The sequence below is a fragment of the Trichechus manatus genome, unplaced genomic scaffold, assembly GCF_000243295.1.
Source record: "Trichechus manatus latirostris isolate Lorelei unplaced genomic scaffold, TriManLat1.0 scaffold00154, whole genome shotgun sequence".
NCBI lineage: Eukaryota > Metazoa > Chordata > Mammalia > Sirenia > Trichechidae > Trichechus > Trichechus manatus.
In genome coordinates, this window is record NW_004444090.1 from 1,771,702 (window position 1) to 1,790,841 (window position 19,140).

At 36.8% G+C, this 19,140-nt stretch overlaps 1 protein-coding gene across 2 annotated transcripts in view; it reads left to right on the forward strand.

Annotated features, from left to right (window-relative positions):
• The window catches only part of ME1 (malic enzyme 1), a 202,648-nt gene extending 187,115 nt beyond the window's left edge, over positions 1 to 15,533 (forward strand). Inside the window, exons 11-14 of one of the 2 annotated variants that reach the window (XM_004386048.2) lie at positions 372 to 514; positions 3,949 to 4,122; positions 11,466 to 11,564; positions 15,124 to 15,473. In XM_004386048.2, coding sequence (XP_004386105.1) covers positions 372 to 514; positions 3,949 to 4,122; positions 11,466 to 11,564; positions 15,124 to 15,294 — 587 coding nt within the window. In that variant the 3' untranslated portion in view covers positions 15,295 to 15,473. Of the gene's footprint in view, positions 1 to 371; positions 515 to 3,948; positions 4,123 to 11,465; positions 11,565 to 15,123 lie in introns of both variants that reach the window. The other variant, XM_023740369.1, reaches the window with a different exon arrangement.
• Positions 15,534 to 19,140: the final 3,607 nt, after the last annotated feature.

Consider the following 19,140-nt stretch of genomic DNA (forward strand, 5'->3'; position numbering starts at 1 on the left):
GTTTATAAAGCATATATAGCCTAACAGACTGGAATATATCTATATAATTACTTATAGAGAGATAATATATATTGAACACATTTTAATTCTCCTGATACAGATGCCTGTAATCAAAATTCCAAGTGATGAGCCTCTAACTCAATGTATTATGTGTCACATATTTTATCTATAATTTTTTATAGATACTTGTAGAATTGTAATCCTAAGGATTGTTGACATTAACAAACATATCTTTTTATCACTACACTTTACGAATAAATGTTCTATATTTTGTTTAGTGCCCATTAGAAGTGACCTGACATGCCTCATTATTTTCTGGGCATAAATTTACCAATAATAGTTCTAATCACTGATTTCTCTTTCTTCATTAGGAGTGGCTGCAATCGGTGGTGCATTCACAGAACAAATTCTCAAAGATATGGCTGCCTTCAATGAGCGGCCTATTATTTTTGCTTTGAGTAATCCAACTAGCAAAGCAGAATGTTCTGCAGAGCAGTGCTATAAACTAACTAAGGTAAAGCAAAAGTATAGCTGATATTTTAAAGACCAAATTTTGATTCATTATAGGGAAGCCCAGTATATCTAAGGTACTTACCACTTGTTGTCGTTAGTTGCCATTGAGTGGATTCCGACTCATGGCAGCTGCATGTGAGCAGAGTAGAACTGCTCCGTAGGGTTTTCAAGGCTGTGACCTTACAGATGCAGATCACCAGGCCTGTCTTCTGAGGCGCTTTTGGGTGGGTTCGAGCCACCAACCTTTCGGCTAGTATACAAACACATAACTGTTTGCGCCACCGAGGGACTCCTACGTACCACTTAACCTTTTTAAAAAATTATACAACCAAGTTTAAAAGAAAAGTGAACAGATCAGTAGGAATAAGAACTATTTCCTTTTCCAAAATATTGTAGGGTAAATTCTCTTCTTGAGTAAAATAAAATAAACTTTGTAATGTATTAATTCCTCAAGTGACTTGGAAGATCTCAGATTTAAATATTATAAGAGTTGAATAAAAAGGAAAGGGCTTGGTTTTAGATGCTTATTAAAATAGTTTTTAACTAGCTATTCCAAAACATTGGATCATACAGTATAAAACCACAATTTTATTTTTGCTTTGCTAAATCCTGGGTTTGGATTTTGATGCCATGGGTGGAGCATTTGGGCAGCTATCTTGTTATCCAGCCAGCTTTGGATAGAAGTCCTCAATACCTCAATACTTCACTGTTTCAAAAAAGTGACTTATTTTACACAATGTTTGTATTTATATGTATTTGACTAATATTTGGCAAGAGTCTTTTTTCCTTTCCAAGACATGAAAATGTCATTATAGCAAAATAAAAGTTGAGTCATATATACCTAACTCCTTTATTTTGAAAATAAATCTAAAGTAAACTAGAAAAGTTAAACATAACATAAAGTTATCTCACTCTACATATCAGAACTTGATGGCTCAACTTCTTTAAAATTATATCCTTAAATGCTTTTTATTAGAATTAATGAATTTTTGGCCAGGAGCTACTTCATTGTTTTTTCTGTTATTTTGGATAGCATCAGTGTCCTCAATAATTTAAATTTTTATCTCAGCTATATATTTGAGAATTAGCCTGACATTCTTCAGTAATCTTTAAATCCTTAAAAAAAAAAAAAAAAAAAAAGCCCCTCTGAGCAATAACAAAATGTTAGCATGGTGCCATGCACATAGCAGTCAAATATAAATAAGTGTCTAATTATTATTTTGTCTTGGCGTATCTCAGTAGACCTCAAGGGTTTAGAGACTCACCTGTAATGCACGTAAACTATTAGCCAATTTCATATGATTGTGTTTTTAAATTTGTCTGCTATAAATATATCTGATATGGCCTACACTCTTTCTTATGATCTTACCTGATGTTCTGTGTTGTTATACATAAAATTTAAAGTCATTTTAAGGCCTGAAAATTTAGACGTTTGTTCAGCCAAAGGGTTACAAAACAAGAAAGGTCTAGATTTGGTCTAGATGTGAGTTTCTGCAGCTGCAAGCACAGGTGAAAGACAGGAAGTTACCAATAGATTATTGAACCATGAAAGTTACAATCTAAAAATGATGTGTTTAGATTTCCTTCTCCATATTAACAGTCCATATATATGACAATGTTTAAATAACTGTCATTAACTGAATTTCATTACTCCTTGAAATATGGTGATAATAGAAAGAGGCAGGAATAGTGGGAGTGAAAGGGAGGGAGATAAACAAGCTTATATATAATCTTGTAGCCCTCTTTCTCAGATATGATTTTCGAAGGCCTATATATGTCTTTACTTATATTAGAAAGTTTCTTGTAATGAAGTATCTGCTAAACAGAATTAAAGGTATCAGACTTGTCTGAAAATAAAACTCAAAAATTTGTGCAAAAATGATGAGGTACGTAGATGAGAATCTCTAGATATTTTAATTTTTTTCTATCTTGGAGAAGGTTGAATCTTTGTATTATACAACTTTAAAAATAACCAAAAGGTGTATTATAACAATTGTTTAAAATTAATATTAAGTTAATATTGTTAATATCATAGTGGATCTAGACTCCAGATCTAAGACGTATGAAAGTTATAACCTGGTCTATCATCATTTAAACTATGCTTTGGAGATTTGGTGCTTTAGACTCTCCAAATGGACTTCTTAGACAATGATGATTTACTTTTGAGAATTTCTATTCCTATTTTGGAAGCCTGAATACTGTCAACTGTTTCACCACTCTCACCTTCCAGGTCAGACAGATGCTCCCCTTCTGATTAGCAGTATGGAATGCAGCCCCTAGCAGGCCCTAAGTTAATGCCATCAACCAAAGACACAAGGGAAAGATTAGTCCAAAGGACTAATGGACCAAAACTACCACGGCCTCCACCAGACTGAGTCCAGTACAGCTAGATGGTGCCCGGCTACCTCCACTGACTGCTCTGACAGGGATCCCAGCAGAGGGTCCAGGACAGAGCTGGAGAAAAATGTAGAACAAAATTCTGACTCACAAAAAAAGACCAGACTTACTGGCCTGACAGAGACTGGAGAAACCCCAAGAGTATGGCCCCCAGACAACCTTTTAGTCACTCCAGAGGTTCACCCTTCAGCCAAAGATTAGACAGGCCCATAAAACAAAACGAGACTAATGGAGCACAACAGCCCAGGAACAAGGACTAGAAGGCAGGAGGGGACAGGAAAGTAATAGGGAACCCAGGGTTGAGATGGGAGAGTGTTGACATGTCATGGGGGTGTTAACCAATGTTATAAAACAGTATGTGTACTAACTGTTTAATGAGAAACTGTTCTGTAAACCTTCATCTAAAGTACAATAAAAAAAAAAATTAAAAAAAGAATGTCATACATGAGGTTCCTCAAACAAAATATTGAGACTAAAAACAAAAAAAGACAGTTGTTGACAATTGTTGATAACTTATTCTTTCCCTTGTTTGCTAATCACACTTGTGATAATGAGTTTGTTCCCTATATTATTTTCCATATAGCTCTTTACTGTATAGAAATAAAAAAAATGTGTCCTAGTGATTATTTTGGAAATGTGTTGATCCTTAAACTCTAACCTAAAATGTCTCTATTCCCAATACTCTAATATTGTCACTTTTTATCTTCAGAAGTCTGTGATTGGAAGCCTGTATTGACATGGTTGATGAAGCTGCAGGTTGGACCACTGCAGAGAATAGAGCAGTAGCCTTGGGGTATCCTGTGTTCTGCAGACTTCTCCTAGGAGTAGATAGAAAGATGCTGCCCAACATCACAAAAACTTGCCCAGGTTATTAGGGAGTTAGTGAAAAATCAGACTTCTTTAAAAATACTCATTATTTTGACTATGAGGCAGTTATATTTCTTTTAAAATATCCTTTTTTAAAAAATATACTTTCTTTTTTAAATTGTTACAATAATCTTGCTTCTTTTTAAAGTGAGTCGTGTGTGTCTGTTGCAGGGACGTGCAGTTTTTGCCAGTGGCAGTCCTTTTGATCCAGTCACTCTTCCAAATGGACAGACCCTATATCCTGGCCAAGGCAACAATTCCTATGTGTTTCCTGGAGTTGCTCTTGGTGTCGTGGCATGTGGATTGAGGCACATCGAGGATAAAGTCTTTCTCACGACTGCTGAGGTATCATAAAATTCTCTAAGTTTGTCAAGGCTATACAATGCTAAGTGAGCTCTGTGTAGTTGTCTCATGTTTTATTTATCTAGCATTTATGCTCACTCTCAAGAAGATGTAAAGTCTGAATGAGAGAAAATCTTTTCCAGGGAGAGGTTGAGGGTTCATGTTGAGTCCCTAGTAAAAGATTGCTCTTCAGTAGACAGTAGAAAATTATGTTCTGATTTCTTAAAAGAAATCCTTTTTTATCTTCACACTTCAAGCAAATTCTGTGATAGTAATACGACAGTTAACAAATAGTATTTTCAAATAATAATTAAGTGATAAATATTTCTCCATTGAGAACTTTCCAAAATAATGGCATTTTGAAGATTTAAAATGACGTTCTGATATGATACATTGACGAAGTTTATCAATCAGGGTTCAGTGAAGAAAACAGAAACTACTCTGTTACTTTAAGCAGAAAGGAAATTAAAACAGGGAATTAGGTATTCATAAAATCATTAAGGAGTGCCTGGGTAGTGCAAACTGTTAATGCTCTCAGTTGCTAACCTAAAGGTTGGAGGTTCAGATCTACCCAGAGGTGCCTCGGAAGAAAGACCTGGCAATTTACTATCAAAAAATCAGCCATTGAAAACTCTATGGAACACAACTCTACCCTGACACATGAGTCAGAATCAACTTGAAGGTGACTGGACTGAAAAATCATTAACAGAACTAGAGAAGTGTACTCCAGTCTGAGCCTTCAGGAAAGATTCCCATAACATCAGAGAACAGCTGCATTGGGGAAACTCATGCTGTCAAGAACTGTAAAGACACTGAGATTTTACTCTACTTGCAAGCTAACAAGTTAGCCTTCTAGTTTTATGTAGCTATTGGTAGAAGACAGGAAACTCTTAGGCCAGAGACAAAGGCCTTTCTTACTCAATGGATAAGATGTAGCATGACCTTCATGTTCTCCTCAGTTCCCCTCCACAGGGGTGATGCAGAGGTGGACCTTGATGATTGGGCATATATTTGTAAAATCATAACTTTTTGTTTCTTAATAGTTTGTTTTATTTGTGGTTTGTTGTTGAGAATATACACAGCAGAACATATACCAATTCAACAATTTCTACATGTACAATCCAGTGTCATTGATTGCATTCTTTAAGTTGTCAGAATATACATGTGATTGATATCATATTTTCAGACTTGAACAGGGTGCCATTCATAAACAAGAAACTGAATTTCTTCTCTTAAAATTAAACCACTGCACAACATTACAACTGAACTGAACCAAATAAAAATGAATAGTAAAATATTTTTATCATGCAATGATCCTATTCTTTCCATTGTGAAGAGAAACCCCAAGAATGTAGACAGATTTTTTTGTTATTGGTGTGACCTAAATGTTTAGTGCCTGGCATCATTCTAGGAGAATAGATTTCTGGAAGTTAGAGTGTTTTCGTTCCTAACTTTTCACTGCATTAAAAGAATGATAGCTCATGTTTCAGGGTTTCTTTAACTTAAAAAAAAAAAATACATTAAGCATAAGTAGATGTCTCATTACTAAGAGAACTTTTTCAAGTTGTTCTTGAATTAAGAAAAATGTAATCATTGATTTTTTTAACAGCCGTATCAGAAGGTAAAAAAAAGTAGATTTTTTACTCACAGTAGCCAGTGTTTTTTTCCTAAATAACTCTAGCACCCTCTAGTGACAAATTGCATGACAAAATTTTTCCCAATACTCTACAGAAAGAGTAATAGTCACTACCAGAAAGCTTTGAAGAAAAAAAAAATGTGGTGCTACCAATAATGTCATTCTTATCATATCCAGTGATCTCTCTGGCTTCATCTTTTGGCCTTTCCGCTGACCTTCTCTTAGGCTTCAATACAACATTCCTGTTTTTCATACCAGTTCTATTATGGCTCATTTGTGGTTTTCTTTGTCTCCTTTTCATGTCCGTTTTCACTAAGGAATTTTTTTGAACATTCATTTTTACACCTACACTTTTCTTCTGTTTCTATGCTTTCAGAGATCTCATCCATACTCTTGTTTTCATTACCTTCATTCTAATAATGGCCACATCTGTATCTCTCTATTCCCATCTTTCACCATGTCTTCAGTTACCTGCTGGATAACCCTACCAAAATGCCTTGTTGTGCCTTCAAACACACATGCTTACAACCAGACTCATCATCTTCCCCACCCTCAACTTTCACATCTCTATTAGTCAAACCCCCTTAGAAGCAGGCACCAAAGCTTAGAAGCTTGACATTCTTTCCATTCTCCCTCACCTCGTAGTCTTCAAACACACCATGCATTTTACACCTTTATAACTCTTTTATCTATTATTCTGTCTGGAAAGCCCTGAGAATTATTCTCCGCCATCTAAGCCCTTTTCTTCAGGGCACTGCTTAAGTGCCACCTCATCTTTGAATTCTGTCATAACTATTCTGGCTCATCTTGGTCTTTCTCCTTAGCCACAGCTGTCTTTATCAAACATTTTGACAGTTAGTTTTGGTCATAATTATGTTATGCTCTTGAGAGCTGCATGTTTTAAACAATTAAGTTGGCTCTGCAATTAAATTATAAATTACCTTCTTGAAAGAGAGTCTTCCATATATTTCTTCTGAGGCTCCAATAGCACCTAGCAGCACATAGCAGAAACTTAGTAAATACTTGTTGAGTTGAATCAAATAGAACTAGCTCATATATCTTAGTAAGAAGAATAATACCACAGACAGCCCGAAAAAGAAGAAAGCCCTTCTTGTCTAGAGTATATTTTGTAGTTAACAAAAGTAACATGGAGGAGACCTGTGTGAATTTTTTAATTTGGCAACCCCAAGTTTAATAACTGCTAAGATTATTGACAAAAATACTAGTTGGATCGCTTATGGAACTAGAAGTCACGTAGATTGGCACCAATCTCAAAGACTATTTCTGGAAATGTATATCACTAAGATTTTTAAGAAGCCCTGGTGGCACAGAAGTTAAGTGCTCAGCTGGTAACTGAAAGGTTGGCAGTTCGAACCCACCAGCAGCTCCGTGGGAGAAAAGACTTGGTTATCTTCTCCCTTAAAGATTACAGCCTAGGAAACCCTATGGGGCAGCTCTACTCTGTCATATAGGGTCACTCTGAGTCGGAATTGACTTAACAGCACACAACAAGAGATTTTTGGCTTTCTTAGCACTCTGGAAAGTCTTGTGGACCTCTGATGAGAGCATCTACTGTTCCCCTCCGTCAGCCCTCCTGGCCCTGCGTGGTCCATACAGCAGCCTGGGAAAAAACTTATCACTACCTGTTCACTTCTTGGAAGCAAACCTTGGCCTCCTATCCTCATACCACTCTTCCTGAATCACCTGCTTTGTGCCCTCTCATCTGTCCCACTCCCCCTCTTCCTGATGCCTGACCAGAGGACTCTAAAAATGATCACCACAGACAAAACTATCTGGAAGAAACCTTTGATTGACTTAAGTCACTGGATAACCAAAAATCCAGCTGCCATAACTTTGTCAAAAAGAAAAGGAGAGAGATTATTTGAAAGCACCCACATGTGGATAGAGATACCCATGGCATATCAAAGACAGTAAATAATTTTTCAGTGACTGAGTCAATAGATGAGAGCGAGACTACTCTTATATATTCTTTCCCTTTCACTCCACCAGGGTCAATCCCTTTCATTTTAGCACTACCCAACTCTGTTCAAAATTTTTTGATTCCGTCTCATGACAGACTTACATGGAGAGCAAAGATTCAAACTGATTCTTCTTTATCCAGCCATCTTCCTACTAATCCCAATCTCTTTAAAGACATTTGTGCAGCATTCTAGAGAAAAAGCAATGGTGTTGAATGCCAGCTATGTGCCAGACATGGCGATAGTTGCCGTATACGTATTATCTCATATGATCTTCACAACTACCCTGTTTTACAGTTGAAAAACTTTCAAGTTGATTGGTTGTATAACTTGACCCCAAATCAAATAGCTAATAAGCTAAATATATTGTAAAGCTACAGCTGACCCCAAAAGCTATTTTACTTCCATTCTGCCATACTGACTGCCTACCTGGTCTTTTTTAAGTAGAATTGCTAAGATTTATTAAACACCTACTTTGTCAGACATTGTGGTAAATTCGTTGCTAAGATAACTTCATGAAACCCTATGAATGGGGAACTGTTATTATCTCTATATTAACAGTGAGATAACTGAGGCTTAGAAGGGGTTAAGTGTCTCAGGTATCTAGTGCTGCTATAACAGAAATACCACTAGCAGATGGCTTTAACAAAGAGAAATTTATACTCTCACAGTCTAGGAGGCTAGAAGTCCAAATCCAGGCTGCCAGCTCCAGGGAAAGGCTTTCTGTCTCTGTTGGTTCTGGGAGAACGTCCTTGTCATCAATCTTTCCCTGGTCTAGGAGCTTCTCAGCACAGGAAACTCAGGACCAAAGGATACGCTCTGTTCCTGGCATTGCTTTCTTGGTGGTACGCTTTCTCTCTGCTCACTTCTCTCTTTTATATCTCAAAAGAGATTGACTTAAGACACAGCCTAATCTTGTAGATTGAGTCCTGCCTCATTAACATAACTGCTACTAATGCCATCTCATTAACATCATAGAGGTAGGATTTACAACACATAGGAAAATCGCATCAGATGACAAAATGATGGACAATCGCACAATACTGGGAATCATGGACTAGCCAAGATGGCAGTTGTTTTTAGGGGACACAATTCAATCCATAACATTAAGTAACTTGCCCCAATTCAAACCGATAGGATTTAGTGGAGTCAGAATCTCACACCAGAGCCTGAACATTGAATCACCATGCTATATACCTTTTCAAGACAGCGCTATTCATTTTTCTATATCCTATTAAATAATGATACTAGATAGCTGTAAAAGTTTTTGCTTTCGCATCTAAGAAATACCAACTGATTTAAGTCTGTCACAAATAAACTTTGCGGAGCAAGGAGTAACAGAGCTTTTTAAAAAGTCTCAATTTAATGGAGAATTAACATGAAGTGGTTTTATTTTGCCCCATCACTATTTTCAATCATTTTCCATCAAATCTCCCCTTTTTGTCTTCTGTTCACTTTTCAGTTCACTCATTCTTTTAATAAGTGTTAATTGAGTACCTACTATGTGCTAGGTATTATTCTAGGGACTGGGGATATAGCAGTGAACAATAATTAAACATCTTCCCAGTTCAAAATTTTATATCCAATTCAAATATCATCTTTTCTTTTTGAGATACAAGAGACCAGCAGTAGTGGGTAGTGAAGAGCAGTCTTCTCTCACTCTTCCTGCATGCCAGCACCTTGAGGCTTGGGGAAAAGAGTGTAGCTAGGGTCTGAGAAACCTTCTGGCCCTGGTCACCAATCCTGGGGCAAAGGGAAAGTTTTGCTCAACATCCTGTTACAAAGGCAAGAAATAAATGAGTTAAATAAAGTGTGTTTTGTAAAATTATTTATGATCAACACTGTAAAAAAAGTGTAAGACAACAGAATTCCATCAGGTTTGGTGTTGACTATTTCAGAGCTCAGAATGAGCTAAGAAGATCATTTGGCTTCACCACAATTCTGAATTTGAACATTTTCTTATTTTTTTTATAATATGTAAGGTAATATTTAATCAAGTAACAGTTTTACTAGTAATTTTATCTCCCTTTTCCCCCCAACTTCTGTCTAAATATCCTCATTCAGAAGTCATCAGTCATCTGTAAGATTTAACCCAAACTCCTAAATTTTGGCATTGACAGTGTTCCTATCCTTATCATTTGTCTGGGGGACCCTCGGCTCCCTCAGATCAGGATACTGGTTTACTGAATCCAGCCCACTCATCTCTGCCTTTGGTCTGACTCTGTCTTTTGTCTGGAATGCCTGCCCCCTTTCCTGTTTGTCTAAGTTCTGACCTTCCTTCAATTCCAGACCCAAGCCTCCCTCCTCTGTGAAGCCTTCCGTAAACCACTCTTCCTCTGGATTTCTTAACAGTCACATTCATTTTATCTTTAACCTGGACTATCTTCTCTTTCAGTTTTATATTTTTCTATACTCTGTTACCTCATTAAATTATAAATCTCTCAAGGACAGGAACTTTTTCTTTAACCTCTCTGTAGTGTTATACTTGTTCAGTATTGTATATATTTGCTGGTGGCAACAAAATAGTATTTCAGAAATAATTCTATAATTAAAAAATCTAAAAGATATTAAGAAATATTGAAAAATGAATGTTTAGTTATTCAAAACTTCTCAGATGAGGAAGGTTTTCTATTTTTTACCTGTATCCACAGTTCTATTAAATAAAGGCCCAGCTACAAGTTGATTTAGATTCATCCCAGTAAGAGACTTAGTCACAGTCTTAGAGCAAAGGGAACTCCAAGGTTGCTGAGTCCATGTCTCTGCCATAGTAGGGTTCAATAAATAATTTAGCCTCCTTTGATTTAGAAATAAGGAATGGTTTCGGGAGAGCAAATGCTGAGACTAGCAAGGTGATTCAAGATAATCCAGAATTTGTGTAAAGTTACGAACTCTGTATGGAGTCAATGTGACTCTGAAATAACCCTGCTCTGCCTCCTGTGCATGAGAGCATTGGTGATTTAGTGGTAGAATTCTCGCTCTCCATGCGGGAGACTTGGGTTCAATTCCCGGCCAGTGTACCTCATGCACAGCAAATACCTGTCTGCCAGTGGTGGCTTGTAGGTTGCCACGATGCTGAAGAGGAACCCCGGTGGTACAGTGGTTAATATGCTCGGCTGCTAACCAAAAGGCTGGCAGTTCAAACCCACCAGCCACTCCATAGGAAAAGATGTGGCAGTCTGTTTCTATAAAGATTACAGCCTTGAAAATCCTATGGGGCAGTTCTACTCTGTCCTATAGGGTTGCTATGAGTCGGAATCGACTCAAAGGCAACGAGTTTGGTTTTTAACGGGTGCAAGACTATGTGAGTAGGAGTAATGGCATGATCAGCCTTGGACACCTTCTTTCTTCTCCTTCCCAGGTCCTTTTCCATCACTTCTATCATCTTCCTCTGCTGCTCTTCTTCTTTGCTTTCACATCTTTATTGCTGTTCCTATAGTGGGTCAAAATGGAAGGTATCCAGCATTTTATGACTGGACTAAGGAGGAAACCTGGATTCTAATCCCAGCTTTTTCAGTAATTATGTGATCCCACCAATCACCAAGCCTCTCTGGGCTCAGTTTTTCTGTCAATAAAATTAGGAGACAAAATTAGATGATTAGATTAATGTAATCTGATTCTATACGTGACCATTATATGTGACCATTTACTTATAATGGACTGTTTACTTCTCCTGACCACCACATTATATGGTTTGAATTACAAATGTTTGTTTCTTTTTTTGTTTGTTTAAGGTTATAGCCCAGCAAGTGTCAGATAAACACTTGGAAGAGGGCCGGCTTTATCCTCCTTTGAACACCATTAGGGAGGTTTCTCTGAAAATTGCAGAAAAGGTAAAACCACTCTTATTCGATCCTCATTACTTTTCCTTTTTTCTCTTGCTAAATATGCATTTTTAAGTACCCGAAATCAGCTTCTTTGAAATGTATAGCTGAAATACCAACTTACTGCATCAGAGAAATGAGGCACAGTGCCTCAGTAGGGCTTAAGAACCATGGTTGATTCTTAGGGAGGAATGGAACAATTGGACTGAATCATTAATTTCCTTATCTTTCCTTTTATCCTCCCATAACTCAAATAATTCATTAAGGATGCCTTTCAGTCAGGTTCTCCCATTTTAACTTTTTTTAGTTATTCTTTTCCATATCACACTTGTGATACTCACCAAAATATTGCAGATGTGGTAGAGTTATATTTAGACCTAGAACCACCTGCCTTATTATACATCTTTCCATGTCTCCATGTATAGCATCTTAAATGACTAATGTCATGATTGATAATACTGGGAAGTAGGCAAAACAATGAAGGCAAAGAACTCATAAGCTGTTGGGGTGGTAGATGAGCTATTGAAGAAGCTAGCCAAGTAGAATCTAAATGCAGGGAAATTTTCTATAACTAAAATGAGAGAAATTGACTTTTCTTTAATGTAGTTATATGTTTAAACTATGGTTTCTCAATCTCAGCACTCTAGACGTTTTGGTTGTATAATTCTTAGTGTGAGGGGTGTCCTGGGAATTGTAGGATATTTATCAGCATCCCTGGCTTCTACCCACTAGATGCCAGTAGCACTCCCTACTCCCAGTTGTGACAAGCAAAAACGTCTCTAGACATTGTCAGATATCTATCCCCTGGGTTGCAAAATTGTTCCTGTTGAAAATTGCAGGTTTAAAAAATTAGCAAGTTTATTTAAAAATCATTTAGGATTCAATCTTGTCGATTGGAGGGTGGGTGCTTCAAAATACAGGTAGTCTTAAAAACTTTAGATGATAATCTGCTTGGTTATTTATTTATGAAAGAGTGGGTTCATATTTTCAACTGATTTTTATCTACTAGTTTTTAACTCGTTTAAATTATTCATATACTGAACAGCATATTATTATTTTAAGCTCATTTTGGAGATTTAAATGAAAAGGAGTTAGCATATGGTTAGAGGAGAAAGTAAGAAACCAGAGGACAAGAAGTGGAGTATGAAAAGACTCAGAGATATTACACCTAGAGTAATGGAAGAATTCTGGGTGTGTAGACAGAAAATGGGAAATGAGGACAAAGAACAGCTTCAGGGAGGAAGATGAGGGAAGTGGACTGCAAATTGGAGGTCTCAGTGGCACAGTCCAATGTACAGTTCTAACAGGTCTGTAGAAATGACTGCAGTTTGAAGAGAGGCTAGATGTAAAGATGCAGGAATCATCCACATGTGGTAACAGGAAGCTCTAGGAGTGGTTTAGGTTGCCAAGAAAGAAGTATAGAAAGGAAAGAAAACTGAGGACAGAAGAAAGAGAAGAAGCCAGTTAAGAAGAGAAATGGTCAGGATTTTAAGAAGAGACTCAGAATTAAGCAGTATGTCAGAAATTAGAATAGACACTATTTCAGTATGGGGATGAAAGCTATGATCAATAAAACCAAATCCTGGAGAGACAAACAGATGAAGACTTTCATACTTGGTATTTAGGAAATTATCAGAGACTTTTACAAAAGAAATATTTCAGTAGTGCAAGAGGTTAAGAAGTCAGAGGAGAGTTAGGGAAGCAAGAAAATATAAGCCACTCAGAGAGTTTGGCATTGACAAAGAGAGAATAAAAGATTCCAGTGAGAGAGGGAATCATTTATACGGTATGCCCTGGGAATGGAAAGAGGAGGTAGACTTTCACATGGTCTATGCTCAGTAATGAAACAAAATGTTTTATCATAAAATAATATAGCCATTGTAAGCAGGCACAAAGGGTCTTCCTGTGGTGATGAAAATGTTCTAAAACTAGATGTGATAGTGGTTGCACAATGCTGTAAATTTACTAAAAATAATTGAATTCTACACTTAAATAGTTGAATTTTGTGGTGTATGAATTATACCTCAATAAAACGGTTAAGTAATAATGCCATATATATGCACTTTGGAAAATAGAGAAAAGGAGAATATCTGATAGTCTACTTTTCTAACATAGGCATTACTATCATTTTGGTATGTACGCTTCCAATGTCTTTTCATATGCTTGCTTTCTTTTATAAGGTTATTGTAATCATGATGTACACATACTTTTGTTTCCTGCTTTTTTTCACATACATTTCTTCATGATATTGCATAATATTTATAATTTTTCATAAATGCATAATTTCACATTGAGAAGTGATACTTAATCATTCTGAGATTCTTTGAAATTAGACTTATCCAAATAAGTCTATCGTGCAAATAGCTCCTCAGTCTTTTTTTTTTTAGCTGGAGTGAAATAAAGAGCACATATGGCGTGATGAATTTTAACAAGGAGGAGAATCCATTTTTCTCAAAGATATTAGAGGAAGAGAGAATGTATGAAGATAGTAGAGACAATGTGAATTGGTAAATTGAGATAGATTACTTTTAGTTGAAATATTCTTAGTAGAGTCAAATGGAAACTTGAAGATGGGGGAAGATTTGGAATTGCCTTTTGGGAACTATGAGAGGAAGTTTTAAAAAAGGATAAAAGAGTAATTATGAAAGACTTCAATGGGCCCAAGTAAGGTTAGGAAAAGTATGACATCACAGTAGACCCATAGCATGGTTCTATGATGGATAGCCATGAACGGAGAAAGCCAGGACTGAGGGTTCCCCAGACTGGAGACTAGAACTGTGAATGTAACACAACGCCATGGAGACAAGAGATTCTATGATATTGACAAGGATTGGTGAAACTGACCGTGGAGTCCAGGCAGATTAGAGGAACAGGATTAGAGGAACAGGAACCCTGTAGGGTTGCTGTGAGTCAGAATTGACTTCACAGCAACGGGTTAGTTAGGTTAGGTTTTACAGTAAATAAAGAGGTTTTGTAGAACAGTGTGGTCAGAATAGGGATTCTTGAAAACTCAAGATATTCAAGTTCAAGCCTGCAGGAATTTTCAGGTCTTTAGTTCAAGTTCTTAGTCAGACCATGTCAGCACTGGTTTATCTGAGAATACCTGCTATGATCACACTTGAATAAATCTCCACTATTCACTTTCCTTAGTTGATGATATCATCTTCCCCTCTTTCTATATAATCATTTCCCCCTTTTGCTATATGATCTATGATTGCATTTTTATTTTATATCCTCCTGTGTATATGTGGAAACCCTGGTGGCACAGTAGTTAAGAGCTATGGCTGCTAACCAAAAGGTCAGCAGTTTGAATTCACCAGGCGCTCCTTGGAAACTCTATGGAGCAGTTCTACTCTGTCCTATAGGGTCGTTATGAGTCGGAATCAACTTGAAGGCAGTGGGTTTTTTTTTTTTTTAAACGTATGTGTGCTTTTATTTTAATATAACTAATTTTTTGGAAACAGACAAGATCTAAACTATAAATTAATTTTTTATAACTGACAAAAACTTCTACTGACCTGTCATCATCACCTGTACTTAGTAATTAATATTATTTTCTTATTTTTAGATTGTGGAAGATGCCTACCAGGAAAAGACAGCCACAGTTTATCCTGAGCCCCCAAACAAGGAAGCATTTGTCCGCTCTCAAATGTATAGCACTGATTATGACCAGATTCTACCTGATTGTTACTCCTGGCCTGAAGAGGCCCAGAAAATGCAGACCAAAGTCGACTGGTAGAATAATAGCTGACATTTCTAACTCCATTAATGAGATCTTGAAGTCTTTCATAATTTTTAAGGGTTGGGATCCTTTATAGTACTTCATAAAATGCTTAGATTAAGATACTTTTACTTTAACAACCTAATAATTTATAGAAGAATATTAATATAAATTAGAATAAACATTACACTAGACAATTCTGTTTCATTTCTCTTTGCTTATTTATTAATTTTTCTCAGATTCTCTTTAAAAGCTATTGTGCCTACTACTGTGAAACTCATTTTTATAAAGGCGACTAATGGCAAAGGAGCCCTGGTGGCACAGCGGTTAAATGCTCAACTGCTGAGTTCAAACCCACCAGCCGTTCCGCGGGAGAAAGATGTGGCAGTCTGCTTCTGTAAAGATTTACAGCCTTGGAACTCCTATGGGGCAGTTGTACTCTGTCTTACAGGGTCGCTATGAGTCAGAATCAACTTGACAGCAACAGTTTTGTTGTTGTTTTTTTTAACTAATGGGAAGACCAAAATTAATAATAAATTAATATGCTCAGCACTAAAACCTACAATTATTTTGTTGACCATTTTGTTAAAAATCTACTTTTTTTAGTAAAGATAGAAATGAATTTAGGGATAGATGAACTTTTGCTAAAACAGAAACAACACTTACTTTGTTGCCTAGAGAAAAATAAGTTCTTAGGTATTTTCATCCCAGTCCTCGATGATTTCCTCTTCAAAGTTCTCTTTCTTGGTGTAGAGGAATCTAACTGATTTTTGTATGTTTATCTTGTATCCTGAAACTTTGCTGAAAACTTCTATTAGTTCCAGTAGTTTTCTTGTGGATTCTTTGAGGTTTTCTGTATATAAGATCATATCATCTGCAGATAGAGATACTTTGACTTCTTCCCTACCAATTTGGATGCCCTTTATTTCTTTTTCTAGCCTAACTGCTCTGGCTAGGACCTCCAGCACAGTGTTGAATAAGAATGGTGATAAAGGGCATCCTTGTCTAGTTCCAGTTCTCAAGGGGAATGCTTTCAAAGTCTCTCCATTTAGGATGATGTTGACTGTTGGCTTTGTATAAACGCCCTTAATCATGTTAAGGAATTTCCCTTCTATTCCTATTTTGTTGAGGGTTTTCATCATGAATGGGTGTTGGACCTTGTCAAATGCCTTTTCTGCATTGATTGATAAGATCATGTGGCTCTTGTCTTTGGTATTATTAATGTGATGGATTACATTGATTGTTTTCCTAATGTTGAACCATCCCTGCATACCTGGTATAAATACCACTTGATCATGGTGAATTTTTTTTTTTGATATGTTGCTGAATTCTGTTGGCTAGAATTTTGTTGAGGATTTTTGCATCAATGTTCATGAGGGATATTGGTCTGTAATTTTCTTTTTTTGTGGTGTCTTTACCTGGTTTTGGTATCAGGGTTATGCTGGCTTCATAGAATGAATTTGGGAGTAGTCTGTCCTTTTTTCTGCTCTGAAATACCTTTAGTAGTAGTGGTGTTAACTCTTCTCTGAAAGTTTGGTAGAATTCTCCAGTGAAACCATCTGGGCAGGAGCTTTCTTTTTTTGGGATTTTTTTAATTACCGTTTCAATCTCTTCTTTTGTTATGGGTTTATATAGTTGTTCTACCTCTGTTTGTGTTAGTTTAGGTCAGTAGCGAGTTTCTAGAAATTTGTCCATTTCCTCTAGGTTTTCGAATTTGTTAGAGTACAGTTTTTCATAGTATTCTATTATGATTCTTTTAATTTCAGTTGGGTCTGTTGTGATATCACCCATCTCATTTCTTATATGGGTTATTTGCTTCCTCTCCTGTTTTTCTTTTGTCAGTTTGGCCAGTGGTTTATCAATTTTGTAGATCTTTTCAAAGAACCAGCTTTCGGTCTTGTTAACTCTTTCAATTGTTTTTCTATTCTCTATTTCATTTAGTCCTGCTCTAATTCTTATTATTTCCTTTCATCTGGCGCCCGAGGGCTTCTTTTGCTGCTCTCTTTCTGCTTGTTCCAGTTGTAGAGTTAAAGTTTTGATTACGGCCCTTTCTTCTTTTTGGATGTGTGCATTTATTGCTATAAACTGACCTCTGAGCACTGCTTTTGCTGTATCCCAAAAGTTCTGGTAGGATGTGTTTTCATTCTCATTTGATTCTATGAATTTCTTTATTCCATCCTTAATTTCTTCTATAACCCAGTAGTTTTTGAGCAAGGTGTTGTTCAGTTTCTATGTGTTCAATTTTTTTCGTTTTTCTGTTACTGATTTCTACTTTTATGGCTTTATGATCAGAAAAGATACTTTGTAATATTTCGATGCTTTAGATTCTGTTAAGGCTTGCTTTATGGCCTAATATGTGGTCTATTCTGGAGAATGTTCCATGTGCGTTACAAAAGGAAGTATACTTGGCTGTGTTGGGTGGAGTGTTTGGTATATGTCTATGAGATCAAATTGATTGATTGTAGCATTTAGATCTTCTGTTTCTTTATTGAGCTTCTTTCTGGATGTTCTGTCCTTCACTGAAAGTGGTGTGTTGAAGTCTCCTACTATTATTGTGGAGCTCTCTATCTCTCTTTTCAATGCTGTTAGAGTTTGTTTTATATATTTTGGAGCCCGGTCATTGGGTGCATAAATATTTATTATAGTTATGTCCTCCTGGTGTATTGACCCTTTAATCATTATAGTGTCCTTATCCTTTGTGGTGGATTTTACTTTAAAGTCTCCAGTTCTCAATTATATTTGTTCATTTCATGCAGTTGAATTTTAACATTTCTAAGAAAGATCATTGCTGTTTACAATGATTTATGCAACCTTAGATTTTAATATTCTTTTGCCATTGTTACATCTTATTAAGCTCTTAACACCTTAGTCCTCAGTCAGAAATTCCTTCTAAAGGTACTTTTATTTCCCCTGACCAAATGCCCTATCCTTCAGCTACCATACTTTTGCTACAGGGCCCTTTCAGACTGTGGCCTGTGTCCAGATGTTTGTACCTTCAGTTTAGTAGTGAGCAGGAGGGCTGTAGTGATGAGTAAGTAGGTAAGCTGCTCGAGAAAGAGCTGCCTGAAGAGCCAACCTCTTAAAACAAGGATCTTAGGAGTTAAGAGCAAGACTATGGGTCCCGCAGAAGATCAGTCCCTACTTGAGTGAACTGCCCTAATGTCTTTGGCTGGGTTCTCTAGAGAAGCAAAACCAGTAAAGCGTATAAATGTATATATAGAGAGATTTATATCATGGAAATGGCTCACACAGTTGTAGAGGCTGGAATGTCCCAAGTCTGAGGGGTCAGAATCGAGGCTTCTCCTGATTCATGTAGCCGCAGGGGCTGGCAAACCCAAGATTGGCAGGTCAGAGAGCAGGGCTCTTGCCCACAGTCTGCAAAGATCAGCGAATCCCAAGGTTGGCAGACAAGACATAAGCTGCTTGCTGAAGTCTCAAGAACCGGAGGTCAGACAAACAGAGCCAGCTGCAGGATCCAGAGCAAGTCAAAGCACAGAAGCCTTGCCAGAATGTCCACTTATATTTGATGCAGGCCACAACCCCAAGGAAACTCCCTTTCAACTGATTGGCTTCTCACAGCTTATCCCGTCATGGAGATGATCATATTTTATCAGATCTCATCATGGAAATGATCACAACAACATACAACTGCCAAACCACTGAGAATCATGGCTCAGCCAAGCTGACACATAACCTTAACCATCACACCTAATATCCCCTTGATTAGCTCAGGTAATTGAGAGTTCACTGTGTTATAGTAAACACACTTTTCTCTGAGTTTGGAGAAAATAGTTTTGTAACTACTTTTTCAATATCAGAAATTAACTTTGCATCAGACATTAAAATATTTTTATGACCATGACC